We start from the raw sequence: 25,400 nt of genomic DNA, 5'->3' as shown, positions 1-25,400 counted from the left end.
AGACCGAAGCGAATGTCTTTTACCAGGTAGTGTTCCAGCTTCTTCAAAATCTATACCTTCTCCTTCCACATTGTCACAGAGGAGTATGGTGAAAAACGTATCGTTTCTTGATTTTGAGGCTATCAAACCTGACATTGATGGTATGCTGGAGAAATTAAACCAGTCGCCCAAACCTGTGAAAGAAGTCAGCAGCTCACAGGAAAACACGTACAGCAGGGAAATTAGGGAGTTTTCCAAGGACCTGACGGATAAAATCTACAGACATATGATGGTTGGTCTCACCTGTCAAATCCCCCGTGTTCCAATGGGAAAGAAAGTTTTTGACTGTGTCCTCTCCAGGTTCAGGAGAAACAGTGATGACGATGAGTTGCACTTTTCTCCTGAAGTCATGTATGCCATGACTGAGGACTCGGTTGAAAGGTTCATGCAACAGGTGCTTCTCTGGAAGGAGAGGGATCAGATGCAACCAACTGCCCACATTGAGGAAGTGTCTGGTGCAATGACAGCAATCGAAACTCTTATGACAACAGTGCTGTCCCCGGCAGGTTCCTCTATGTCTGACAATGAGCAGGTACAAACGTGTCATGATTTAGGACTCAATTCAGGTGTAGGTGATTCAGAACGTACTGATTTAATATCCAACACTGTAAGGATTCACACTGACTCGCGAGATCTGAGCTCAGGAAATGGGAATGGAAGGATCCCGTCTCCTGAAAAAAATGTTTCGCCTTCACCAGTTTTTATGGGCGATGCAATTTGTTTCAGACCGGGACGAATGTCTGAAGAGTCAAGAGATGAACCTACAGCAGAGTCAGTTAGTTCTTCACCTGTAACCGAGAGCATGACTGATGACTTGGTGACGTGTCTGATCATGAGAATAATAATGAAATCCTACAAGGAAAACAACAAGGTAATAAAGAAAGACATGATCAACAGAATAATTGATCGGCTAACAGGCAAAGTCCTGAGTGAGATCAGCTCCACTGATACAACTGTGAGAATTGAACACGTCAACATGAAAAAACTCACCAAGGCCATGGTGAAAGACCTGAGGAGAGAATTTGGGTCTTCGGAGTCGCTGCTGTTAGCTGTGATATCACAGGATACATCTTTTGATGACGCAGTTTTGAAGTACCTGAAAATCCATCTGCATTTCACAACCAGTCCGCCTCCAAGGAGATCTAGAATTTGTAGATTTTTCTCACAAGTCTGGAAAGCCTGCAAAACCTCGATGTGTGTCCCCAACTGAAACCTGCCTTTACGGGTCACCACAGGTGATCCTTCACCTCGCCCTATCCTCTGTCTTGCCCTATCCTTTATCTTTCCCTATCCTCTGTCTTGCCCTTTCCTTTATCTTGCCCTATCCTTTATCTTTCCCTATCCTCTATTTTGCCCTATCCTCTATCCCCTATCTCCACTACCTTTATTTCCTGCTTTCTTTCCCTTTAATGTATTAATGCTCTACTACTTCTATCTCTTCCTCCTGTCTTTTCCTCAAAGCTTTAAATACCTTTCTTACTAACTATCTTATTAACTTTCTTTCTATCTAGGCTATTTTACATAGAACTTTCAATTATGTATTGTCTTAATTATAAAATATGTTGCATTCCCCAAAAAAATAAAAAATAAATAAAATTAAATTAAATTAAATTAAATTAAATAAAAAATAATTATAAAAAAGCATAATTAAGGCTTCCATTATAGACGTCTGTCTCATTTCCCTGTGCTCTCTCTCTCTCTCTCTCTCTCGCTTTTTACTTTTTTAGAATTGATTACAGATTCAGTGTCATAAAAGTATTAATATTTCTCGTGGCAGCGGACTCAGTATTGATATGTCGATGTGAAAATAGATTTTAAAAAACACACGTATAGATCGGGAGTATCGACATTCCTGGATCAAGGCATAAATCCTTAACAACGTTCAGGTCTGGGTCTGGACAGAATTTTCCAGACTGACTCTTTGAGCTCATAATCTGTGACAGCGGTTACTCCTGATCATCACGGGTCTAATCTCTCCATGGCAGCACTGACTTACAGATATATTTTAACAGCTGAAGTTAATGCCCAGACGAGTGGGTCAGAGCATCTTCACAACTGCTGTTGTTGTGGATTGTTCCTGGTCTGCAGTGGTCAGTAACTAAAATAAATGTTCCGAGAAGGGATGTGTGGTGCACAGGCAACAGGATCACGGGTCATTAAGATCCAACTGACAATTTACTGTAGCTCAAACTGCTGAAAAGGGTTTATTTATTTTTTTGATGGAACAGAGCCAGAACGCAGTGAATCAGAGCATGTTGTGTACGGGACTGTGTATTCACAGACTAGTCAGGATGCTTTTACTGAATCCTGTCCATGGCCAAAAGCACCACCAATGACCACATTTCAAAAGTGGTCAAAGTAACATCCCCATAAATGCCAGGACCCAGGTTTCCCAAAAGAACATTACGCGGTAATTATATTATTACATCAGTGTTTTTTATTTTACAGGGTGAGCGGCTTCAACATTGTGTATCTGCATGTTATATATGCCTAGCCATAAAGCAAAAGTGGTACAGGAACGACTCGAGGAACACAACAAGTTCGGGGTGTTGACTTGGCCTCCAAATTTCGCAGATCTCAGTCCAGTTGAGCATCTGCTGAACATGTGGGACAACTCTAATCAAATGAATCTGATCCATGGAGGCCCCACAACTGCAACTGGCTGAATGTTGTAGAAATATATTTTGACCAGATTTATCATCACGCCTGCACCACAGCACAACAATGAATATGTTCCCTGTGTGCTGAATACATTGTTCTGTTGGTTTTCTAATCTTTTAAACATGACAGAATAAAACAAAAGATTTGTAGTTTTAAAATGTTTGGCTTTATTCCAAAGATGATTAGAAACCAGAAATGCAGATGAAGGTTGTTTGTAGCTTTCCTCCTGAAAGCTGAAATGTAATCGGTACAACTGAGTAGATGTAGTTATTGGCACGATATTGGAAAAAAAATAATAAAATAAATACATTTCAAAAGCAAACATGTACATCACATTCTTTGTATCACACACACACATACTTTCAGGCAGTGGAAATAGACAGATAAGAATCATTAAGACTGAAGGCCTTAGTAGTTAAAAGAAATACGCTCATCATGGCTTGTAGAGGAGCTCAGACCACTGATACAATAGCAGCCGATGGTAACTGATTCATCTGAAACGTAGGGATCAAGAGATGATAAGTATTTTTTTTTTCCATATGTTACAGATAACATAGCACTGCAATACTTCATATTACATTCTACATTTGAAGCCATATTCAGGTTCTTTGACTGTCCCACAAAAACAGAGCCTGTGGAGTGGATACATTTTTCCCCCTGGAAAGACATCTTAAAAAAATATATTTGACAAAAAGAAAAATCATGTCCACTTATTTATTTCTTTTTATTTCCCGTGTCCATTTAATTTTTCCATTTTGTTAGTCAAATCTTTTTAATCTTAGTTTTACTGGTTTCACCGTTTTTGCCGTTTCTTTTTGTCACGTCCGGCTGTCTGTACTCTCTCGTCGTGGGGACTTAGCGGCCGGTGGAGAGCTTTGCTGCTGATTGTCGTAATCACCATTAACATACAGTGCAGCAGGTTTTCGTGCCACAAAGAAGACACAGTCGTACACGTATCTCAACATAGAGTGGTCATTCTCTGTGTAGGTGGTCTGCATCGACTCTTTCTCCACCTGGAGGGGAAATATGAATTCTGCTTTTACAACTGGAGACAGATGTTTGAAGCGAGAACTTGATGTTAAGTTGTACACATTAATCAAAGTTCTTGGTTTACCTCGATGTGGAAGCCTACTTTAACCATCGCTGTCCTAATGTCTTCATAGCTAAGTTCAATTGAGAGCTCGTTGGCCATGTTCTCAAAGTGATAAAGCAGTGGCCCTGAAGACAAATGGAGGATTTAAACAGTGAGATACATTTACTTATGTTTAGTTACTGCTGAATACGAAAAAATTCTTGACATTCTGTTGTTGTGTTATTTTCAGGTCAAACACAAACATGCTAACTAGTGTGATTAAAAAATAAATAAATAAAAACCCACACAACACAGAACACAGAAGTTAACCACCTGGAACAAACATTTCATTAACTGCAATACAAATCTCCATCCAGGACAATTTGTACGCAATTAATGCAAAAAGCTGGAACGCAGCAGGGAGCTCGTTTCAGTCACCTGGAAAAAGCACCATTCTTATGCTGTTTTGTGTGACTCCTAATTTCTTCAGTCCTCAGCAACAGAAGTGGCGAGTGCGAAGTTACAAAAATCCATAAAGCCACAAAGTCTGGCATTTTTCTTTTCCTGGAGAAAATCCTTTAATACCGTGCCCGCTCCCCCCAACAGTATGTAGTACAATGGACAATGAAAGAATGAGTGCATGCCACAGAGAGCAGTAGAGTATGTCATCTGCGTATGAAGAAATTGATACACATATACAGTATACAAACAGAAACACACATACGCATATACATATACACATATGACAGCTGGGATAGGCTCCAGCACCCCTGTGACCCATCAGACATTTAATGAATGAATGAATGGGTCTATGGTAGTATATGTTTTTTTTTATTAATTAAACAACATGCTAGTGTAGAGTTTAAACATGAATAAAAAATAAAACAGCCAACTCACCCAAGTTGATCCACACACCACCAGGCTTAAGAATCTTCCAGATGGTCTCCACATACTCTATGACATTATGGGCTGTGTCAATAAAGAAGCAGGTGGCCACACAGTCCCAGGACTCTGACAGAAACACACATCACTTTTAGTTTACATTACCAAGGCACCCAGTTATTCACAACCTCATAGTATGAACTTTAATTGCCATTTCAACCTGCACTTTTTGGAGGAAACGTATGTCCACGTTTGACAAGATTGAGGAACGTCTCAATATGTCTAACATTCCTCTTCCTGTTGTCTGACTGTATCCATATCTGAGAACATTTCAAAGGCTGAATATCCCAGCAGTTATTACCTACCTGATTCAGAGTAGACTTCCACAAAATCCCCCGCGACCATGGAGAAGTCTGAAGTCAGAGGCAGGCTCTGAGGGTTGATGTCAGGGAACCTGATTGGTCGTGTTTGGTCGGAGGATTTCTTGTTGTTGCTGAACTGGTGGATCCAGGGATAGAGGGTCAGAGCGTTGACGTCTTCACACCTGAATGAAGCAGTAAAACTTTATGAGCAGCATTTCACCAAATAACTGAATGTAAATGTGTTGTAACACACACAACTAAGATAAGATAACGTTGGATTAATACACAGTTGCACCTCAAGCAAGTAGAATGCATGCAAAGAAATGTAACACTCCCTAGATGGCATATTTATGTGTGCGTGCGTTTGTTACCTATTGAGAACAAAGTTTGAGGAGAAGAGCATGAAGAAGCTCCATTCATTGCCCTGGCATGTATAACCCTGCCGAGCTATCTCCCAGGCTAGACGTCCAAGCCCAGCGCCCGGAACCAGCACGCTCACCTTAGACACATCACTGACATAATAAAATGCACAGAATGCAAATATCACATAGAAAACATTGAGTAAGTCACATAATTAATTACAAGGTGCACTGAAACCATAGCACAAGCAGTATGTGTTGGTTTGTGTTACTAGAAAAGCACATGCCTTTAGTTTTATTCTGTGTATGCAAGGGCAAAATATAACTTTGCTGTGTTGGCATGCATGTGTTGGTCCAAGTGAAAATGTATGTTTCCTACTATTGGTCATTTGGGAAAAGTCTTTGGATCTCTTGGATGATCGGCTGGTAGCAGGAATCCCTCTCCGCTTGACCTGCGTCACTCCAGTCTCTGACGAACTGCTTTATGGTGGACTTGAGTTTGTCCATGTCAAACGTAGAGGGAGGACGCACCTTCCTCTGGTCCTCCTGGTCAAAGAAGGAAAAGTGATGTACCTGCTTAACTGAACTGAGCATCCAGGGAATCCATGTGAATAATGTGCGCATACAGTACATTGCACGTGATTTAAGTGAAGCCTTACCCTCTCACCATACTCCATATTCTCAAACATGTGGAGGCTGTTGTCAATGATGGCCTGCAGCACTTCCTGGTTGTGGTCGGCACACCGGCTGATCCGGGCCAGATTGGTCGTAACAGCGGGCAGCAAATTTTGGTGGCGCTGTGAAAGGCTGAGAAACTGACGCTCAGCACGTCTGACTTGGTCCTGGACGTGGACCCTGGTAGGAAGACAAACAAGACACACCAAAGCTTCACTAACTGATGTTTACTGATATACAGTGTCTCCTAAATTCATTTAATATAAGCGAGCATAGGAAGGACAAAGGGTGGCGTAGAATACCACGGATTGAGATGAATTTAAGTCAGAAAATGAGCAAATATATTCCGAAGTAGGCTGATTAAATACAAGTTAATTTAACTGATGCTTGGATGAAGATTAACTCTATCTGTTCGCAGTTTTCCCTCTAAACCTTGGGATCTGTGCGTTGCTAACAGCCATCGTTCATCAACATCGACCGCCGTTGCCTGCCTCGAGGTATATTTAAAAAAAAAATCGTATACCTGTAAAATCTAAAAGCATCAATTATTCTCCAAAAATGTTCCCTCTCAAGTCTGGCCTCCTCCTCCGGGGTGCATTTTATTCTTTCTTTCCGAAAATATGACCCAGCTTTCGCTCCCTCTGCTGCTGTTTCGGCCATGTTTAAAACAAACTGAATATCGTCCAATCAAAACACAACAGACGCCTTCTTCTTGAGATTTATGATTTCCAGCAGACCAGACTCAGCGAGGCACGTTGCTGCCATCTAGAGACAGTGAAACAAACTGCATTTTCCCCCATGACTTCAATTTAGACTTTAATGATCCACAAGGGGAATTGTTTGGACATAGTAGATCAGTTGTTACAAAAAGATGAACTATTGTACAGCTGGATAGAGTAAAGTAAAGTAAAAAAAAAGTTCTGTAATGTCCACTATGGGAGCGGAGCCGGCATTTTCAACACATAACATAGTGTTGTACTGTGATGGGAATAACTGCTTTATTTTTTCCAGTAATGGATAATCTCACTAATTGAGGTTGGTGGAAATGACACAAAAGACTCAGATGGCTTCTACTGCAATAAGCTTTACTGATGAGGAGAAGTGGTAACAGCTGCTCATGCATTCAGAACGAGAACCATTGTGACCAGTCACTCATGCCAGGAGGCATATAAAATGTGAAATTAGGTGAGAGATCAACCACTGACTATCACCATCTGTGGCAGCAGTCAGTCTATCCAGCTAATCCTGTTTTGTCTATAAGAACACAAAAAATATAATAATGAAAGTTTTCCTTCACACTGTTTAATTACAATGCCGTTATTAATAATTACTATTATTAATAATGTTTATTTAATTAATAATTAAATATGGTCTGTTATGACATGGAAAGTGAAGCAACTCGTTGAAGCTGTCATCTGACTTGGCTATCAGACAAGAGTTACTAGTTACTTTTGTAGTGGAATAATTCAGTTACTAACTCAGTTACTTTGTGAGAGAATTAACTATAACTAATTACTTTTTGATTGTAACATGTTGTAACACTTTTGTTAAACTAAAACATTTTTTTGTTTTAGTTATAAGAGTGTTTATTTTAATAAATGTATTGTTAAAACCTTTTGTAAATGTGGTTCTATCCCAAATCACCCATGGCAATGTAGCAATATCTCACTGAAACAGACCTCATGTAAATCAATAATAGGCCTACTACCAAAATTCATGGACTTACAGGAGAGCATGTTTTGAGATAAGAACAAGTGGTGGACATTAACCCTTAGCAGAGATTTAAACATGCAGCAGATGGACTCCAGAGGGTGCTACACTAGACTTACTAAATCTGAATTATGGTGTGACATTTTAAGTTGGACAGAATCTCTTCTTCAGTAAAGAGAAGACCATCAAAAAAAAAGAAAAAGAAAGAAAGAAAGAAAGAAAGAAAGAAAGTATAAGACCATCCTTACTGAATACAGTACACTACTACAGTATGTGCTCTATGCATTTGCTCCACTTGCTGTCAGTTCACATTTTTGCATCAAAGAACGAGTTACTAATGTTTACATTGGGTACCTAGATGTTAACCTGTCAGTGCAGGCTAACAAACAAACAAATCCTTATCGCAAGGTTTGAATTATTTTTGGCAGCTTTAGTAAAGTAAATCAAGTCAAAATTTATTTCTAAAGCCCTTTTAAAAACCACCTCAGTTGACCAAAGTGCTGTACAGAGGTACAAAATAATCATACATACACTTAATAATACATAAAACAGTAATGGGATAAAAATGAGAAATTTTAAAAACAAATATTAAAAAAAAAATAAAAAGGTAAGAAGGAATAAAAGGTAAAGGATAAAAGCCAAGACTACTCTGGCTTAGAGCGCTTGCACCTTAAAGGAGCCACGGTGTCTACTATGCTGGAACAAGTACAATTAAAAATGTCAAGCAACTTATCACGAGTAGCTGCACAATAATTATGCTTAGGGTTGGGGAGCTCGAAGAAGTGGAAGGATCCATGAGCTTGAATCCACGTCTCTGTCAAAAACATAAAATCCAATTCACGTGAAGTGAAAAGGTCATTCAAGATCAAAGTCTTGTTTGTTAGTGAGCTAGCATTCAAGAGAGCGAGGCTAAGAGTTGTCTCCTCGCTGGCCTGGGTGGAAATGCGACACAGCAGCCACAGGGTTCTGTACTAGGACCAATACTATTCACATTATGCTTCCCTTAGGCAGTATTGTTAGGAAACACAGCCTAAACATCCATTGCTACTTAGATGACACCCAGCTATATTTATCCATGAAACACATGAAACTAATCAGCTGGTTAAACTCCAAGCATAAATTAAAGACATAACAGTTTGGATGACCTGTAATTTTCTATTAATAAATTCAGGCAAAACAGAAGTCATTGTATTTGGCCCCAAATATTGCAGAGATTTATTATATAATCGTCGTTTCTTTAGATGGCATTACTTCAGCCTCCAGTACTACCGTGAAAAACCTTGGTGTTATATTTGATGAGGAATTGTCCTTTACTTCTCATATAAATCAAGTAACCAGGACTGCATTCTTCTGTCTGACTGAACTATAATGAAGTTTAATTTCCTAATTATGAAACTATTCAGTAGGTATAACAACTCTGCACTCATGTTAATTAAATTAAATGATAAATCATATCATAACTTGTGTGAAATTATTTTGTAAATTTCAACCTACATAATGCCACTGACAACCTATGTATTATTTTTATTTTTATTTTCCTGAAAAATTAAAAAAGTACAATAACTGTGTTCACCCTAGTGGGCAAGAAGCCTTTTGTTCATATGTGTTTTAGATTTTTGTTTTGGTGGAAGTCCTCTCCATTTTTCAGTAGTACATGCTATTAATGTTTCCCTCCACATTCACTAAAGGCCCAGTAACAGCTGAAGAAAAGCAGCAAGCAAATTAAAATACTGTGACCTCCATCCTTCACCGTGGGTAAGGTGTTGTTTTGCTGTTGTGCTGTTCTAAACATGAATTTTATCGTGTTGGGGGAAAAGTTGAATCTTGCTCTTATGAGACCATCACACATTTCCAACCGAGAATTTGAAGGCTGGATACATGGTTCTGGGCTTGGCTGTATTTTTCATCACAAATAAAAGTTGTGTCACCTTACCCAAATATGTAGAATATAGAGAGATATTTGGCACATGTGATGAGGAACCACTACTTTTGAGAAAGACCGCCTGACAGCCTCCTTGGCCAGTTTTCTCTTTGTCTTTGGAGGGAGGTCCTATGTTTGACATCCACCCAGTGCTTACCTGTGTTCATATCATGATGTGGATGAGTACTAGATTCTGATGCGTCTCCATTAAACGTGTAACATTACAATCATAAAGAAAGAAAGAGACCCCAGAGACATCAGAGAAACTTACTGACTGTTTAATGTGAATGGAAACATTTGTGCTTGAACTCAAAGTGTTTCCTCCATCAGATTGTTGGGTTGATGATCTTGCCCATGAAGAGGATCTTTTCTGTGGTGCGATCGAGGATCATGACCATAAATGGTCGGTCGAACTTCAAGACTGGGGTGTGGCGGAGGGACATAAGCGTGATAATAACTCCTGTTGCACCTGTAGCAGTGGCTCCAACCTCATCAACATCCAGGGTAGCTTGGTGCACAACCTGCAGTGTAATGAATACAGAGTGAGAGGTGGATGGACTATAGGGAAGGAAATGTGCACTGGGCAACAGATGCTGTCTGTCCTTACCTCGGAGACTACCAGTTTTTGACCGGCTGAAATGCCGCTCAAATCTGCACGATCACCAAACATGTTTGTCATTCCCATCTCTGTCAGCAAACCCTTCAGCTTGTAGGAAGACTTGATGGAGAACTTTGGAACATAAATTTCGTATTGCCTAACAACGAAGAAAAAGACAATTTCAAGGATTGATTTGGCACAACAGAGCTGGGTACAACATCAAACCTTTCAAATTAGAAACACGAGACTTTAAGATGGATGTTTAGGTTCTCCCAACCTGGGCTTCTTCCACCTCAGCCATTTGGTGACATGGGCTGGCTCAATAGCTGCCTCCAGTGCTGCCATATCACCAGGCAACAACAGCAGCATGGAGTAGGAGCTGTTGAAGGGAAGGTGGAGGACTGATGTGTTTATTGGCTGGTCGTAATAAATGTCAACTCTGGCGTCTTTATGCATCATTTTGACTGGGACCTGAAAATAACAGTTTCATTTTCCTGAATTAGAAAAGGCACTATTAGGAGTTCACGGCAATGCTGATCTGTTCAACTGCTCCGTATTAAGTGTGATTCTTCCAACCTTGGTGTTCTCATCCACATTGAACTCGCCGTCTACGGTCTCCTCGGGATCGAATGGAGTTGCCCACTTTCCTGCAGAAGTAAAACAGATTCCAGCACATTACAGCTGATACCTCTGAATGAGAGAGTTTAAGCAGATCTCACCTCATCTAAACTTTTACCTTTGTAGTAGATGTAGCTGAGGAGAAGCATGACTGTGTCTTCACTCAAGTTGTCCACCAGTTTGTCTATCTTTCCGTTGGTCTTTTCTGAAACATAGCTGTTGATGGTCTTGGCACTCTCTGCGGCATTAGTGAAATCGACCTTGAACCCCTCTGCAAAATAAGACTGCTTCAGAGTGTCTAGGAACTCAGGCTCTGGTTTGAAGGTTTCGCCCACGAACACAGCCACCCCTTCACTGATGTCTTTAGGAGACGTATTGTTTGCTGTTTGGAGGAGTGTACGGAAGGCTTGGTTTACATCACTCTGTCTCAACTGGGTAGAGTTGAAGCCCAGACCACTGAAAAGCTGCTGGTGGGTCTCCCCCCTTGCTCCAACAGACAAGGCAGCCAAGGCAACAGACACACTATCTGGTGAGTAGAAGATGTTTTTGCCTTGGGAGCTGGCATGAGCTGCCAACTTCCTGTACAGATGGAAGGCAAAGTCTTTGTTTGCTGAAGTCACCAGTGAGAAGCTGCTCATGCTGCCGTCAGCAGCAGTGTCTTGGGCATCCTCGTCATGACCCAAATGGTGATGGCTTCTTCCCACGCAGACCACTGCTGATAAGATCCAGATACCCAGGGCTGCATGCATCATGGTGAACTGAGACAAAAGTTCAAAAGTTCAGCACTTTTGGTTACACAATATTTGCCATTGCTTAGAGAGAGATTCCAGTGAAGGTTGCAGTTTGTTTGCTCAACTGTCCGTTGTTTCTTTGTCAGAGCAATATTTTTTGCCCAAGTTTGTACACAGTCAAGCGCTTCCATGCACCAGTCAGGACTTAATAACAATAATAACAAAGTTGAGTTGATAGTGGTTGGCTGTTTTGGAGACCGTCAATAAAATCACAATCAAACACACAATCTCAATGAAGCTGATTAGTTGAGTTTTAATTGTCTTTGGGAAACCATCAACCTTATTTTTTTCATTACAGTTTTTAATCATTGTTATTTAATGCCATACAGAAACATAACTGCACCTCCGAGAACAAGCAAATCAAGTCAGAATGCATCTTTCAGTCCACGGATGTTACATTTTAAATAAAGCTCCATGTGCTTTGGTTGACTGATGAATTTAACATGTCGATTATGAAAAAAAGATCTATTGGGCTCCCTTAACCTATTTAGCTACTTACCTTCTCCTGGCTAAAGCACGCAGTACTGTATGCTTCTTCAACCACAGGCAGGAAAGCACAGGCTGGACAGAGAGAGACCTCCCATTTATGTGACCGTAAGGCAACTGAACTTTGATTTTGTTTATTCTCTTTCTCAACCTTAAGCCACTTTATTTGTTCTGTGTAATGTTTGCTGTCTAACCGTGGTTCCAAACTAATATTGTATGGAATACACATTGTATCACTGATATGTTTATTAACTCTAGCCCATACCCTACATCCTACTGTACAATACAGAAAATGCGCATTTATTTTTTTTGGTGTGTACAAAATATGCATCAGATTCATCTTGTTAATGTTATTTAACATGTACAAGCTGACAGAATAGAAAAAAGACTTCCCTCACCACATCTAACATGAGCTTTTAAGGACAACATCAAACTAACATCTGCGTAATTTATTTAAAATGAAATCTACGCTTTGCACCTTTTTAACATTATGGGGCATACTCATGCTATAATTAGTATGTGTGTCTGGACCCATAAAAGTTGACTAGTAAGACTAAGACAGGCTTCACTCATGTTTGCCAAAGAGCTCCCCATCCAGTTTGATGAGCTGACGGAGGAAGCCTCGATTAGGGATGACGCCCCGATTGTCTTTCACAGCACAAATAGCCTCCACGAGAGTCAGGTTCTGCTTCAGCATCAGATACGCCAGGACCAGGGTGGCGGAACGGCTCACTCCTACATGACAGTGCACCAGCACTTTGCCTGAGAATCACAGAGAAACATTAAGTGACGCCATTCATTTCCAGAAACCTAATCAGATTGCTTAAACTGCCTTCCTCTTTTATTTGTGTCCTCGCCATTTCTACCTCCTTTGCTGAGAGCCCTGTGGATAAAGTCTGCTGCAGCCTGGAAGTTGACGCTCATGTCAAAGTCACAGGAGTCATGAGCCTCTATGCCCATGTAGGTTATCCTCATTCCCTCATAGATATCTGGCCGTCCTTTACGTTTACTGTGAGCTGCATTCAGGATGTGAGTGATTCGATGCAGGGCTAGATCAGACTGGTTCTCTGCACTGTGCCTGAAAAACACAAGACTGGATCTGAGTGGGTACAATATACACTTAAGCTTTGAACTTGGCAGGTACTTCCTCAGGCTCCATATGCATGAAACACAGTTCATAGTGATGGAGTAACATTTAGACAAACCCGTCAGGCATGTGAGTGAGAATGTCTTAGAGATCTGAGACACGCTTACATGACTCGGCATCAGTGGAAAGTCTCACATATCATAGCTGTAGTTTACGCAAGTTCCCAATGTGGAATGCAACTCTTGAAATCTTATGTTACACATTCTGCTTTTGAATCTGATTTATGGTCCCGCGTATGTGGACTGTATCCAACTTTGAGCTTCTGTAAAAAGGGCATAGTTCATTCCCTCTTTTCCAACGGAAGGATTGCATTAGGAAAATAAAAACAGTGTCCACTTTGTGAGTTTCCATCAAAAGAGAGATGCGGGATACTTACTGGTCACCAATGTAAAGCTTTGGCCACACTTCATCTGCGTGGCTAATGATGGCCTTTCCGGTAAACAACAGTCTTTCCAACTCAAACACGGCTAGTCCAGGTGAACTCAGGTCAATTTCCACTTTCCGAGGAGGCGGTTTATCATTCCAGGACGGTGGAAGTTTAGATCTATATGACATTCTTTTCAAATTTCAGATAGACTTCAGATGTTTTATCTTCAGCAAATAGCTCATTAAAAGGGTTCAGCAGTTTGTAGTTACGGCTTTCACAGGTTCCCCCCTTGCAGACAGCTGGAAAATAATTAAGTCTTCTGCAGACACTGTGTCGAATGGAGCTGAATGAATAATGCAGATGATTTTAGGCTCAAGCTTCTGTGCCACAGATTTACTCACCACTGGGTGCCACGAGAGTTGTCAGGCTATTTGACCCTGCCTTCCATTAAATCTAGCCCGTGTGCCTCACGGCCTGAGGGTATGAGTTATGCTTTTGCATTAAAATAGCAGTCTATTTAAAGGCCTGAATGCTGGCTGGTACATGCAGGCAGTGTTGAACCAAGCACCAGTTTCTATACAAAAAAGAAGATATTTTCTGTATATGTTTATTTATTTGATCTACGTATACAGTAGATCACACAATTCAAGATCATAATCTATCGTATTTGAATGCACTGAAAGGAGTGAGAGCAAAACATAAAATCACACTTGCAGGAATTGTTTTTTTATTTCTTTATTTTCCTTGCTCTTGACAATTTCAATATTTATCAGCCAAAGATTCCCACCTTGTGTTAGAAACGTGCATTACACCTGAAACTATACAGCTGTGCTGCATTAGAGCAGAAAGTTAACAGGAGAATGAGCACATATTCAGATTTAAAAGTCAGAGATTTTTATCTGTCTAGTGCATAATATACAGGTATAGCAGCAACTGAGTTAAATTATAACAATTAACAACTGGGCAAATCTGCAGGTAATTAAAAGTACAAAAACTAAATAAATAAATAAAGCTATGAATATATAATATATGTGATATATGTATGTCATAGAACTGCATAAGTTCGCAAGTTAGCAAGGACTGAGAGAGAATGAGTATAATAATGTATCACGTGGAGTAAAGTGCAAAGCGAGGATACTAGCAACTTCACTTTTCGTGCACTTTGCACCTGATACCGTGACATATCTGCATGGAAAGTCTTTATGATACCATGAGTCCAAGTCATGATGTATAACGTTCATGGTCTGTATACCCTCAGGGAAGAAACTCCTTTTCAGCCTCTCAGCTCAGGCAATGAATGAGTGCATCCGCTTCCAACACGGAAGAAAGTCAATGCTTGGGATAATAAAGGTCCTTGATGATTTGTAGTGTCCTGATCATGCATTGCCCTGGTGTGTGTGTCCTGCAGGTTGGGGAGTGCAGATCCGAAGATGAACCTGTTCCTGTCCTGGGAGCAGCAGTTTCTCTACCAGGTAGAGATGCTACCAAAGACACTGAACTGAATGATAACAACCTAGATGTTTTTTTGTTTTTTTTTCCAGCACTGATAAAATTTAGAATTTCTTTAGCTGTCTGCACCAAAATATGTTGACCAACTTCAACATGTTTTTTTTTGTTTTGTTTTGTTTTTTTTTTTACATCCAAGCTGTGATATTCTTCAATTTTCTTTCATAAATTAGAAGCATCCTTTCAAGTATGGCAGCACACCTTTATGCCAAATAAACACACAACAAATATGTACACAGTACAGTGAATTGTGGTGCAGATCTGGTTTGATATAGCGATGATTGCTGAACTAAAGAAAACAGAATATCAACAACTTATTGAACTGTGGTTACCAACATTGACCATAAGCATATAACATGCCTGAAAATTATAAAGAAAACTCTTTCCTTTATGTGTGTGTGTTCAAAGAGGAAGGAAAGGAACACAATTTAACAGGTTTTCAAGTAATTAAAGCTCTGTAATGACAGTAGTTCCTAATGAAATACAGCAGAAATTCATTAAAGGGGGTTCAGCAGTTTGTGGTTATGTTTTGTTTTTTTTTTTTTTTTTACAGGTTCCCTTCTTGCAGCTGAAAGACAGTTATTTCCCAGAAAGTCTTCTGCAGACACTGTGTTGGAGTACAATTAATAATGAAGCGTTTTAGCCTCAGATTTACTCACCACTGGGTGTCCCAAGATCTGTTAGGCCATTTGACCCTTCTATTAAATTTAGCCTGTGTGCCTCAAGCCCTTAGAGTATGAGTTATGCTTTTGCATTAAAATAGCGGTCTATTTAAAGGTCTGAACGCTGTCTGGTGCAAGAAGGCAGTGTTGAACCAAGCACCAGCTTCTATGCAAAAAAGAAGATATTTTCTATATATTTGTCTGAACTACACATAGAGCTGATGTTTGAGCTCCCTACCACTCCTAACCTACCACAACTTGTGTTGCAGTCAGAGCAAAACATAATATTTCACTGAATCACAACCAATTACTGGGAAACCAGGGTCCTGGAATTCTTGTAAACGTGACTTTGATAAAGTACCACCACCTGGTCACTGTTGCAGGCCATGCACAACCGGACATCAACAGCAGGGGGGTGTTCTTCCCATCGACGTTAAGTGCTGACGTATAGACACCTTGCAATCCACATGACGTAAAAGGAAACAGTGAATCATCGGTTCTGATGCTCCTACCGTGCCTTCTGTAGATGCTTCCTGCAGTGGACAAGGAACAGCACGGACGCCCTGACTGGTCTGTGGCCACGCAGCCTCGTGTGAAACAAACTGTAACGTACTGTACCTCTTTTTTTTTTTAATCAATTTGAGAGCTACAGTAATGTGGACAAGCCAAGCTTAGCTCCCTATGTGCATCAAAGAGCCTTTGTTGCCCATAACACTGTCAGGGGTTCATTATTTCTCCTTCCTTGATTTATTTTCATAGGTACCGACCACGGCGGACCAGGAACCAGCAAAATATAAAATTTTATCCGCGTTTGCAATGATTTCAGTAGCTATCAGGCAAAGAGTCCCATCTTGTGTTGCAAAGATGCACTACACCAGAAACTAAACAGCTGTGATAAATAACAGACACACACCAGGTGATTTTTTTTTTAACCCCATGCAAACCTTGTGATGTTATTTTTTATTTTCTTTTAGTTTTTTTTGTAATAATATAAAATCATCCTCTGAAATATGGCACTATATATTTATACTAAATAAACACACACAAAAACAAAATATGTACACAATACAGTGAACTGTGGTGCAAATCTGGTCTGATATAGTAATGATTATTGAACTAAAGAAAACACAAACTCGACAACTGATTGAATTGCTGTTAGCAATACTGTCCATAAGCAGAAAACATTACTGAAAACGAAAAAGAAAACCCTTTCCTTTACATGTGTGTGTTCACAGAGGGAGAAAAGGAACACTATTTAACAGGTTTTCAAGTAATTCTTAAGCTCGTCTTTACCTATCCGTAATTACAGTAGCTCCTAATGAAATACAAAGCATTCATATGTAGGTGTCTTTGCAGGTCTGCGCTCAGGAAGCAATTTAATGCAAAGGATGGAACAATGAGGACAGTGACCTTTAGGGGGTTTTCACTAATCTGCTACAGTCTGGGCCTGATGATGAGCTCTGAGGTGTTATGAATGTATCGGGTGCTTGTCTGACATTAGTGCATGCAGGGTGGGGAGCACAAGGGAAAAGAAACCCACGGCTTCAGAAAAAACGAAGCGATCAGTGGATATGGGCGACTAAGTGTATTGATTCCATCAGCGGAGAGGACAACATCATGACCATGCAAATGGGCCGTGAAACGTAAGCGGCTAAGGAGGTGCACGCGTTATGTGTAGGATCAGACAAAGACCGACCCACTATCCTGAGGGACAGCGTGGTGAAAATCTGAATATGTCTCACGGGGAAGAGACGACTAACAGTGGCAGCGTGACGTCAAATAAATCAATCCTTCCTTGAGTCCTCCCTGGATTGTGCTGGCAAAGGCATGACATAAAAGATAAGATGATCGAGGGCGTCAGGTTGCGTAGCCAGTGCAATCACTCACTGAGGTGGAAAGTCGCTTATGATATGTACAGTACAACCATCAGCCTTCACGTCTAATACTGTCGTAACAGTTAAACAGGCGTCATCAGAATTTAAAGATTGATTCCATGTACCAGTAGCTGCCCTGTCTTGTTCTAGGGTCCATGCCTCAAATGATAGGCATCTAATAATATCATGGTGGCGAAAACAAAACAAACACAAAAAAAAATCAACGTAACACAGCTATGAAGAACAAGACTAGAACCTCAAAGTGTCCATGGAAGATTGGAAGAAGAAAACAAGACTTGGTGATCCGCAAATAAATAAGTCCATTTCAGAAGGCCTTCTTCTCCAGCTGGTCCAGAATGGCCTGGATTCTCTGTACAGCCTCCTTTCGGGCTTGCCGGACATTCTCCTGTCCCTGAGTCTCCACAGAGTCCAGTTCCAGCAGCTCTTTGGTGAGCAGTTCCTCCAGACACCGATAACTCTTGTCTGTTTTTTTGCCAACAAATTCATCAACGTCTTCGTGAAGCAGCATAACCCTGGCCATGACCAGCTGGACTTTAGCTAGGCTGGGGTTGTCACTCAGGGTCGGTCCAGCCTGACCTGCAGCTGGTGCTGGAGGTTGGGCCGGGGCTGAGGGAGGGGGCTCTATTTGGGGAGGATTCACGTCACCTCTCCCGGTTTTGTTGTACATTTGCGGCGGTGAACTTATTTCAGCAGGTTTTCCGTTGGGGGGATTCGGAGGTGGCGTTGGCCTGGGTTTCGGTCCCACCTGTGGAGCACGCTGGTGCTGGTGATCCTATAGTAACACAGATCAAGAGATTGTATTGGTGATATGTCTACCTCAATTATTTTACACTTGATGGATCTCCTGTTTAAATATTTTCTGTTCCACACCGGTCTCTTTTACCCTCAAAAGATTCTTACCTTGGGCTGGTATGGTGGCGGGGCACCAGTTCCAGTTCCTGGCCACGCTGGAGGATGCGCTGGACGGACAGGGTTTCCATAGTGGTTTTGTGGAGGCTGCTGGCCTGGCTGCCATTGCTGCTGTGAGGGTGCGTATGGACCAGAGTGTCCCCATGCGTCAGGCTGAGGGCTGTGATGAACAGACTGGCCAGTCGGGTACGGGGGATTGGCAGGCATTGCATGTCCGCCCTCACTGTAGTGGGGGTACGGTCCAGGTGGGTATCCAGGACCCTGAGAGCAGAATCAGGAGAGATATAAAGCATTCAGCTTTTCTTCATGTTTCATTTGAGATGTACTATAACCAACGTGTGAACATGGCGTGTGTTGAAATGAACTCACCCCTTGACAGTGTGAACCAGGATAGTGATGGTGTTGGTGCTGAGAGTGTGGCTGGCCAGAGGGCCCGCTGCTCTGCTCTGCTGGACAGGCTTGGTTAGGATACGGACCTGGAGGAGGTCTCTGAGGGTCAGCACAGTAGAAAGGGTTCGATGGGTGGAAGCCACTCGCTGAATACTGACCCTGCCCAGGGCTGTAAACTCCGTGGCCATTTGGATATCCTCCAGGCATTACCTACACAGAAGGCACAAGGTGGTTGAATTAATAATAAGAAATGGCATGTAACATTGTATGAGCAGATTTACTCCTACATCTTTGGATTTAGAAGACTTTTGTTACATGAAAGCTGTACCTGTGGATTGTACTGTGGCTGAACATCGGATCCTGAGGGATAGGAATTTGCATAGTGTCCTGTGGAATGAGACTGAGGGTACCAGTACTGTGGAGGGTAGCCCGAATACTGAGGAGCGTCCTGTGAACATAACATTTAACAAAGGACAGTTATTTAAAAAAGTAACGTTTCTTCACAAGAGTGGTATACACCAATCCGGAATAACATTATGACCACCTGCCTAAAATTGTGTAGGTCTCCATTGTGACTAATCGGAGAATGGACATGGGCCTTCTGAGGGTGTAATGTTGTGTCTGGCAACAGTATGATGTCAGTGGGGGCCTTTGGGGCCTATGGGTTGAGAAGAGGGGCCTCTGGGGATCAGGATTGTTCCAGTGCATCCCACATATACTTGATCAGTTGGGGATCTAGTGAATTTAAAAGGCCAGGTCAACACCTTGTGCCGTTTTTCATGTTCAGGGGTGCCTGGTCTGGTCTAGGTGGGTGGTGCATGTCTTGGTAAGTAAGATCCACATAAAAGTTTCCCAGCCGAACATTTAATTGTCACTGGATGGTGCATCCAGGCTATTCACTTCTCCTGTCGGTGGTTTTAATGTTGTGGCTGATCGGTGCATGTCACAAGTCATAACCATGGATACAACCAAACACACAGGAAACAACTTCCCTCCTTCAATGCCATTGCCCATCCTAGAACATATAATCACTGAGTAAACAGTAAACCTGACTCATTATTTGCTCGGGATAACTGTTTTCACACTCACCTGAAACCCTACACAACTAACAGCACTCTGAGGACAGACCTCTGTTGCTAAATCCTGCATGCTCCGACACAAGTATTAGTGCGATTAGCAATCTTGTCACGTCAAGATAAACGTGACAAACTTGGCTAAGAGCTGAACAAGTAGGATAACCGTAACTATTACATAACGCCAGCTAGCTCCGTTATCCCCTTGGCTAGCATGGACAGGGCTATACGCGAGCTAGCCGTGCTAAAACGTTTGAACACATAAATTCAGGTCGTTTTTCCGTTTTCATTTCATTTTTACTCTCACACACACACACCATATTGGTTGTTTGTATTGTGTCCATTCACTTACCATGCTGTTATTCCAGTTTTCGTGATTATTTGCTGAGTTACAAGTCGAGGGCCAGCCAGCTTTTAGATTTGGCTGCGTTTGATGATGGTGCATCAGCTAAGCGCTCTTCGCCGCAGCCGTCCAGTCATTTGTCATTGTAAATGAAAATCGTTTAAAGAGCCTCGAGTTGCTTAGCTGTGTTGCTCCAGACTGTTAAACACAGTGTTGCCGTGTTTCCACAGGAGTAGAGATCACTGTAATCAGGAAATGATTGAATGACGCGGAGCTCGTGTAAGGGCGTACTGCCCCTTTAATACAGAGCACATTTGTAAGTAATGAGCTCTCACTCTGCCGCTTTTTTCTTGCACTGCGAACCTCATCGTGGCGTGAGCGGCGCCAGCATCTGCTCAAAATTTCCTTCACATTTCTCTTGACACAATTCAAAGATGTGGAGATCCTGGTATCGCATGCCGTTCAGAAATAAAACAAATTGTCTGATTTAGATAAAATATGACTACACAGGCAAAACTGTTCTGTTGTTGCGACTCTTCGGCTGCTATTAATATATTTACGATCTTCGATATCGCATGTGCGTCACATACGTTTTAGCCAATGGGGAAAATGTTATAATATATAAATATATTTTTACAAAAATAATCAATAATATATTCTTTAAAATATAACAGATATCTGCGTTACAGTTGTTTAAATGTGTATATTTCAAGCACATATGCGAAAAAGCTCATAATTTTATGGCCCCGTAGCACATAAAGGGTTAAACGTTTACAGGAAGTTTATCCCGGCCATGTATAAAGGCGCTTCCTGTACTCTTCTTGAAAGAAACATATTTTGAAACATTCATGGCTTGATGATACATAGAGATACGAGAAATAAAACAAACAGCAGCCCAAGATGAACTACGTACCAGGGACGGCAAGCCTCATTGACGACATCGACAGTAAGTCGGGAGGAGGCTGAGCACCTTCGTTGATAGAGAGGGTCTAGACGTGACATCGTGTCTGACTGAAGGCACACTGGATCATTAGTAACCGATTAAAACTGTCATTTAACGTGCTTGTGTCCCGTGTGTCCTGCAGAGAAGCACCTGGTGCTGCTCCGGGATGGAAGAACACTGATCGGGTTCCTCAGAAGCATTGATCAGTTTGGTACAACTCATTTAATTGTCTTGTTTTATTACTCGTATCGGCTCAAAACACAGGTCGGGCCGTATACAGCTACACACATTTGTTCGTACGATTCACACCGTTTTAGACTGCCCTATATAATTGATTCTTCTCTTCTCGTCCTTCAGCCAATTTAGTTTTTCACCAGACAGTTGAGCGCATCCACGTGGGAAAGAAGTTTGGTGACATCCCCAGAGGAATATTCATAGTGAGAGGAGAAAATGTGGTCCTTCTGGGAGAGATAGTAAGTGTGATGGATTGACGCATATTGAGGTTCTGCAGTATTGTTGTTATTATTATTATTATTATTATTGTTATTATTATTATTGTTACCAACAGAATATTCATCGGGCCTCAGTCAAACTGTGAGTGCATAACACACATAACACAATTTGGGAAACTGGGTTGGGATTATTGTTATTTCTGCAGTCAAATCAAATCTGCTTCATCCATTTGTACACTCAGAGGAAGTAGTGAGCACACCTGGAACAGATGGTGCAAGGAGCAGTTAGTAGATCGATGCATAGATACTTTATTGATCCTGGTGGATCAGCATCCAGAAGCACCCATACATCAACACAAATTTAAGTAGTGAAAAATATATAAAGAGGTATTAGAATGGTGCATACAAAAGGGTTAAAGTTTGATTTCTGTGAGTTGTTATTGACTCTGTATAAATAAGATGGAATTGTGCTGTCTTTAACAAATTGTCAAAATTACGCAGACGTAGTTACGTCCTCAGAGGGAGGGGTTGGCCTGGCTGACAAATTACCTCCTCAACCCATCCATGGAGCAGCACAGGGGCGGCAGCCTGTTACTGAATGTGCTCTTCTACCTGTTTGTGGTAGTAGCAGTGTAGAGGGTGTTGAGTTTGTTCAGGGTCCTTTCCTATGCCACAGATGTTAAGGATGTTTGGGTGCTGGCACAAGGTACTTCAGCCATGGACGTATTCAACATGGTGATCGTCCGGCTCCTAAACTGTTTTGGTAGCCACTATTTACCAAGGCACACAGCTCCTAGTTTTAATTGCTAAGTTGAAGAACAGATGGACATTATGGATGCAACAGGGATGTTGGTGTTTTCTTTTCTTTATCCCCGAGATGTGACACAAATGAAAACACTAAGGTGCATTTCAGTGAGTTGGAGAAATCTTCTGTAGGGTGACTGTGTTATACAATAGTAGGAGTTGGAAGTAAGGGAGGTGCTGGATTGGGTTGCTAACTCCCCCGCCAAAATGGGCTGTATCCTATAACTCCTCCAGTCCCCGATTCCCATGAGGGAAGGGAGAAGAGAGAGAGAGAAACCCATCACAGGAGACATGGTGAAACCTCACTGGACCTTATAGGCCAGCACACAGAGCCAACATGACTCATGGACCCAGGAGTATCTCGCTCTTTAAATATACCCCATGCATTCAGTCATCGATCTGCTCTTCCTAGACAGCAGTCTCTCCAGTTAACGAGGATGCTGAGTGCAGTTCATACTCTTAATGCAGAATAGATGGAAAGACATCATGTCATAATGTAATATCCATTTATATTTGAAGCACAGATGCATCACGTCTCCAAAGTTCAGTCTTTCGGAAGTTGTTGGCGTCCATTGTGATGTTAGTGGCTCGCAAGAGCCTGATAATTAGCAGCGTGCACCACTTTAGTTTTAAATCATTATTCATTTATTTCAATTTTCAACTGCTAATTTAAATAAAAGAAGAGGAAATGATGTGCTGGCTTGATTTGCTGCTAATTAGAGCTGCTGCCTTTTAGTGAGTCACGTCTGGCCAACAGTGACAAGTCGGCATCAATGGGAAAGTTTAAACTTGATGTTAAATGTGCAGTTTTATGTTTAAATGGGCCAGAACATGTGCCGCATGTATTAAAGTTTAAATGTGTATTGACGTACTGATGAGAGTCGGCCTTAAACGGATGTAACCTTGTTTCTGTAGGATGTGGATAAGCCCTGCGACACAGTCCTTCAGCAGGTCTCCATCGAAGAGATTCTGGAGGAGCAACGGTTGCAGCAGCAAACCAAACAGGAGACGGAGAAAGTCAAAATGCAGGTCCTGAAGGACCGAGGTCTTTCCATACCTAAAGCTGACAACTTGGATGAATACTAATACCACCCCGTGTCCACGAACCTCTTCCTCAGTTTGTACCGGACTGAGTTTTATGTTGAATTTGACAGCTTGACAGTATGTCTTTTGATTTGTTTTGTTGTTATTGCGCAAAAATGCCAGTATCATGATGGATCTGTTCACTGTAGTATACTGTATCAATCTAATTTGAATTATTTGTAGAAAACACTTTTTTTGGCTGTTCTCACTTAATGGCAGCAAAATGGAAAAAAAAAATGTGTTTATCTAAGGTCACCGTGTTGGCAATTTAGCAATCATTTTACAGCAGCACTTTGTATCCTGTCAAGATAATGTGGTGAGTCTTTTTTTTTTCTTCTTTTTTTGGAGGTATGTGGGTCAGCTGTTGACAAGAAATACTTGCTTTGCTCAATTAAAGAGTTTAGTGTTTTTGTTATGGAAGACATGCTCGGAAAGTTTATGTTTCAACAACATATGAAGCCTTTGCCCATTCTGTTTTATTTAATGTATTTAAGGCATTAAAGATGAATGTGGGTAAATCCCTCGTCAGTCGGTCAGTGTGTGATGGCGCCACAGTCCCGACATGCAGACCACGCTGCAATGTGACCTCCAACGTGACTATGATGAAGGGACATAATTCATCGGCTACTAATCCAATTTAGACAGGCGGCATATTAGTGCATCAGACGGACTCATTGTGTCCTGTTAACAGTGATGAGAAATCGATCCATCCTCTGCCTTCATCAGTCAATAAGCTTGTTAATCGTCTGGCCGGATAAACCGAGCTCGGTGTACCAGTCTGATGCAGCGACTCCCGAACAAGTTCTAGTGGTGTCACGTGATCCTTCCACAGCAGGTCAATTTCATTAGACCACACTCTGGGAGCAGCCTGCATGTGGAAAGAACGTTTTTTCAGAGACGCGTCAAGTTGGGCTCTCATTTATATAAGCGGGATTTCCGGTCAAACGACAAAATAAAACTCACGGAGCTGGAGCTTTTCCATTAATGTGTTGTGACCGTGACCTCGATCAGTCACTAAAAAAAAAGAAAGAAATGCTGACGGGTTTTTTTCAGAGATTTCTTGAGAATTTCCATGGAGTACAGATACAGTTTCAGTAACTGAACTCCTAAATGTTTTATTTTATAATCCCTTAAATTGCTGCTTTCACATCACTGGGAGACAAGAGACATCATTTTAATTATGGAGTCATTCTAAGAAGTAGACGGACTTTATATTAGAATGATTATACAGTATATATTTATACTTTTCCGTCAAACGGTGTCAAACACTTGTGGGTATTGAGATATTTCAGTATTAGGGATCATTGTAACCTCTCTTTTCTTTTTTTAAATATATTTCTTCATACAGTAAGTTACAGACTCCCCTTTGTGGGAAAGCTATTAAAGTAAAATGGATGTAACTTCAACTACACTTTAAGAGAAATGCAGAAACTTCTCCATCCAAGATGAAGAGATACTGCCCTTATTCCACAGGGAGAAAGAGAATCCTAGGGAGCGTTGGCATGGTAATTGTAATTGCTGCAGCTTGTTTCTGATTTGAGGAATGTAGTGTGTTACCACTGCCACTCTAAACCAAACATCACAGTGGACAGAGTGGGACATTTCCACGGCAGACAGTTTGGCTTGTTGATGTAGGAAGAAAAACACAGGTG

General features: G+C 41.3%; 5 protein-coding genes across 5 annotated transcripts; 1 reads left to right on the top strand and 4 right to left on the bottom strand.

The window, feature by feature from the left end:
• Positions 1–2,843: 2,843 nt before the first annotated feature.
• Positions 2,844–6,732, bottom strand: carnmt1 (carnosine N-methyltransferase 1). Its single transcript, XM_047593172.1, has 8 exons — positions 6,574–6,732; positions 6,035–6,230; positions 5,755–5,921; positions 5,388–5,528; positions 5,020–5,198; positions 4,670–4,783; positions 3,815–3,918; positions 2,844–3,713 (listed from the first exon to the last, which is right to left on the bottom strand). The coding sequence occupies exons 1-8, from the start codon at positions 6,708–6,710 to the stop codon at positions 3,519–3,521; spliced, it is 1,233 nt and encodes a 410-aa protein (XP_047449128.1). The 5' UTR covers positions 6,711–6,732; the 3' UTR covers positions 2,844–3,518.
• Positions 6,733–9,943: 3,211 nt separating this feature from the next.
• On the bottom strand, positions 9,944–12,307 carry LOC125011840 (alpha-1-antiproteinase-like). Its single transcript, XM_047591260.1, has 6 exons — positions 12,188–12,307; positions 11,016–11,655; positions 10,856–10,926; positions 10,557–10,750; positions 10,289–10,436; positions 9,944–10,202 (listed from the first exon to the last, which is right to left on the bottom strand). The coding sequence occupies exons 2-6, from the start codon at positions 11,647–11,649 to the stop codon at positions 10,008–10,010; spliced, it is 1,242 nt and encodes a 413-aa protein (XP_047447216.1). The 5' UTR covers positions 11,650–11,655; positions 12,188–12,307; the 3' UTR covers positions 9,944–10,007.
• Positions 12,308–12,405: 98 nt separating this feature from the next.
• On the bottom strand, positions 12,406–14,104 carry LOC125011843 (dual specificity protein phosphatase 26-like). Its single transcript, XM_047591262.1, has 3 exons — positions 13,698–14,104; positions 13,041–13,252; positions 12,406–12,936 (listed from the first exon to the last, which is right to left on the bottom strand). The coding sequence occupies exons 1-3, from the start codon at positions 13,874–13,876 to the stop codon at positions 12,740–12,742; spliced, it is 588 nt and encodes a 195-aa protein (XP_047447218.1). The 5' UTR covers positions 13,877–14,104; the 3' UTR covers positions 12,406–12,739.
• A 2,697-nt stretch (positions 14,105–16,801) lies between these two features.
• Positions 16,802–21,093, bottom strand: bag4 (BCL2 associated athanogene 4). The gene is made up of 5 exons (XM_047591261.1): positions 20,476–21,093; positions 19,379–19,498; positions 19,030–19,260; positions 18,652–18,921; positions 16,802–18,523 (listed from the first exon to the last, which is right to left on the bottom strand). Exons 1-5 carry the CDS (start codon positions 20,566–20,568, stop codon positions 18,056–18,058), a joined length of 1,182 nt encoding a protein of 393 aa, XP_047447217.1. The 5' UTR covers positions 20,569–21,093; the 3' UTR covers positions 16,802–18,055.
• A 133-nt stretch (positions 21,094–21,226) lies between these two features.
• Positions 21,227–24,266, top strand: lsm1 (LSM1, U6 small nuclear RNA associated). The gene is made up of 4 exons (XM_047591263.1): positions 21,227–21,412; positions 21,552–21,620; positions 21,767–21,882; positions 23,581–24,266. The coding sequence occupies exons 1-4, from the start codon at positions 21,367–21,369 to the stop codon at positions 23,749–23,751; spliced, it is 402 nt and encodes a 133-aa protein (XP_047447219.1). The 5' UTR covers positions 21,227–21,366; the 3' UTR covers positions 23,752–24,266.
• The last annotated feature ends 1,134 nt before the right edge of the window (positions 24,267–25,400 follow it).

The sequence above is a fragment of the Mugil cephalus genome, chromosome 8, assembly GCF_022458985.1.
Source record: "Mugil cephalus isolate CIBA_MC_2020 chromosome 8, CIBA_Mcephalus_1.1, whole genome shotgun sequence".
Taxonomy (NCBI): Eukaryota; Metazoa; Chordata; class Actinopteri; order Mugiliformes; family Mugilidae; genus Mugil; species Mugil cephalus.
This window is presented reverse-complemented; position numbering and strand designations above follow the sequence as displayed.

Bases quoted from the DNA above. Each gene is read 5' to 3' on its own strand.
- LOC125011843 (XM_047591262.1), bottom strand. From the start codon at position 13,876: ATGTCATATAGATCTAAACTTCCACCGTCCTGGAATGATAAACCGCCT. The intron at 13,253-13,697 runs GTAAGTATCCCG...TGTGTTTTTCAG, and splicing joins AAGCTTTACATTGGTGACCA to GCACAGTGCAGAGAACCAGT. The intron at 12,937-13,040 runs GTAGAAATGGCG...TGTGATTCTCAG, and splicing joins CAGGGCTCTCAGCAAAGGAG to GCAAAGTGCTGGTGCACTGT.
- lsm1 (XM_047591263.1), top strand. From the start codon at position 21,367: ATGAACTACGTACCAGGGACGGCAAGCCTCATTGACGACATCGACA. The intron at 21,413-21,551 runs GTAAGTCGGGAG...TGTGTCCTGCAG, and splicing joins CCTCATTGACGACATCGACA to AGAAGCACCTGGTGCTGCTC. The intron at 21,621-21,766 runs GTACAACTCATT...CTCGTCCTTCAG, and splicing joins CAGAAGCATTGATCAGTTTG to CCAATTTAGTTTTTCACCAG.
- carnmt1 (XM_047593172.1), bottom strand. From the start codon at position 6,710: ATGGCCGAAACAGCAGCAGAGGGAGCGAAAGCTGGGTCATATTTTCGG. The intron at 5,529-5,754 runs GTAGGAAACATA...TTATTATGTCAG, and splicing joins CTTTTCCCAAATGACCAATA to TGATGTGTCTAAGGTGAGCG. The intron at 5,199-5,387 runs GTAACAAACGCA...TGCTTCATTCAG, and splicing joins TCAAACTTTGTTCTCAATAG to GTGTGAAGACGTCAACGCTC.
- bag4 (XM_047591261.1), bottom strand. From the start codon at position 20,568: ATGCACCATCATCAAACGCAGCCAAATCTAAAAGCTGGCTGGCCCTCG. The intron at 19,499-20,475 runs GTAAGTGAATGG...TTATGTTCACAG, and splicing joins AAAACTGGAATAACAGCATG to GACGCTCCTCAGTATTCGGG. The intron at 18,922-19,029 runs GTGAGTTCATTT...TTCTGCTCTCAG, and splicing joins CTGGTTCACACTGTCAAGGG to GGTCCTGGATACCCACCTGG.
- LOC125011840 (XM_047591260.1), bottom strand. From the start codon at position 11,649: ATGATGCATGCAGCCCTGGGTATCTGGATCTTATCAGCAGTGGTCTGC. The intron at 10,927-11,015 runs GTAAAAGTTTAG...TTACTTCTGCAG, and splicing joins CAGCTACATCTACTACAAAG to GAAAGTGGGCAACTCCATTC. The intron at 10,437-10,556 runs GTTGGGAGAACC...CTTCGTTGTTAG, and splicing joins CTGAGGTGGAAGAAGCCCAG to GCAATACGAAATTTATGTTC.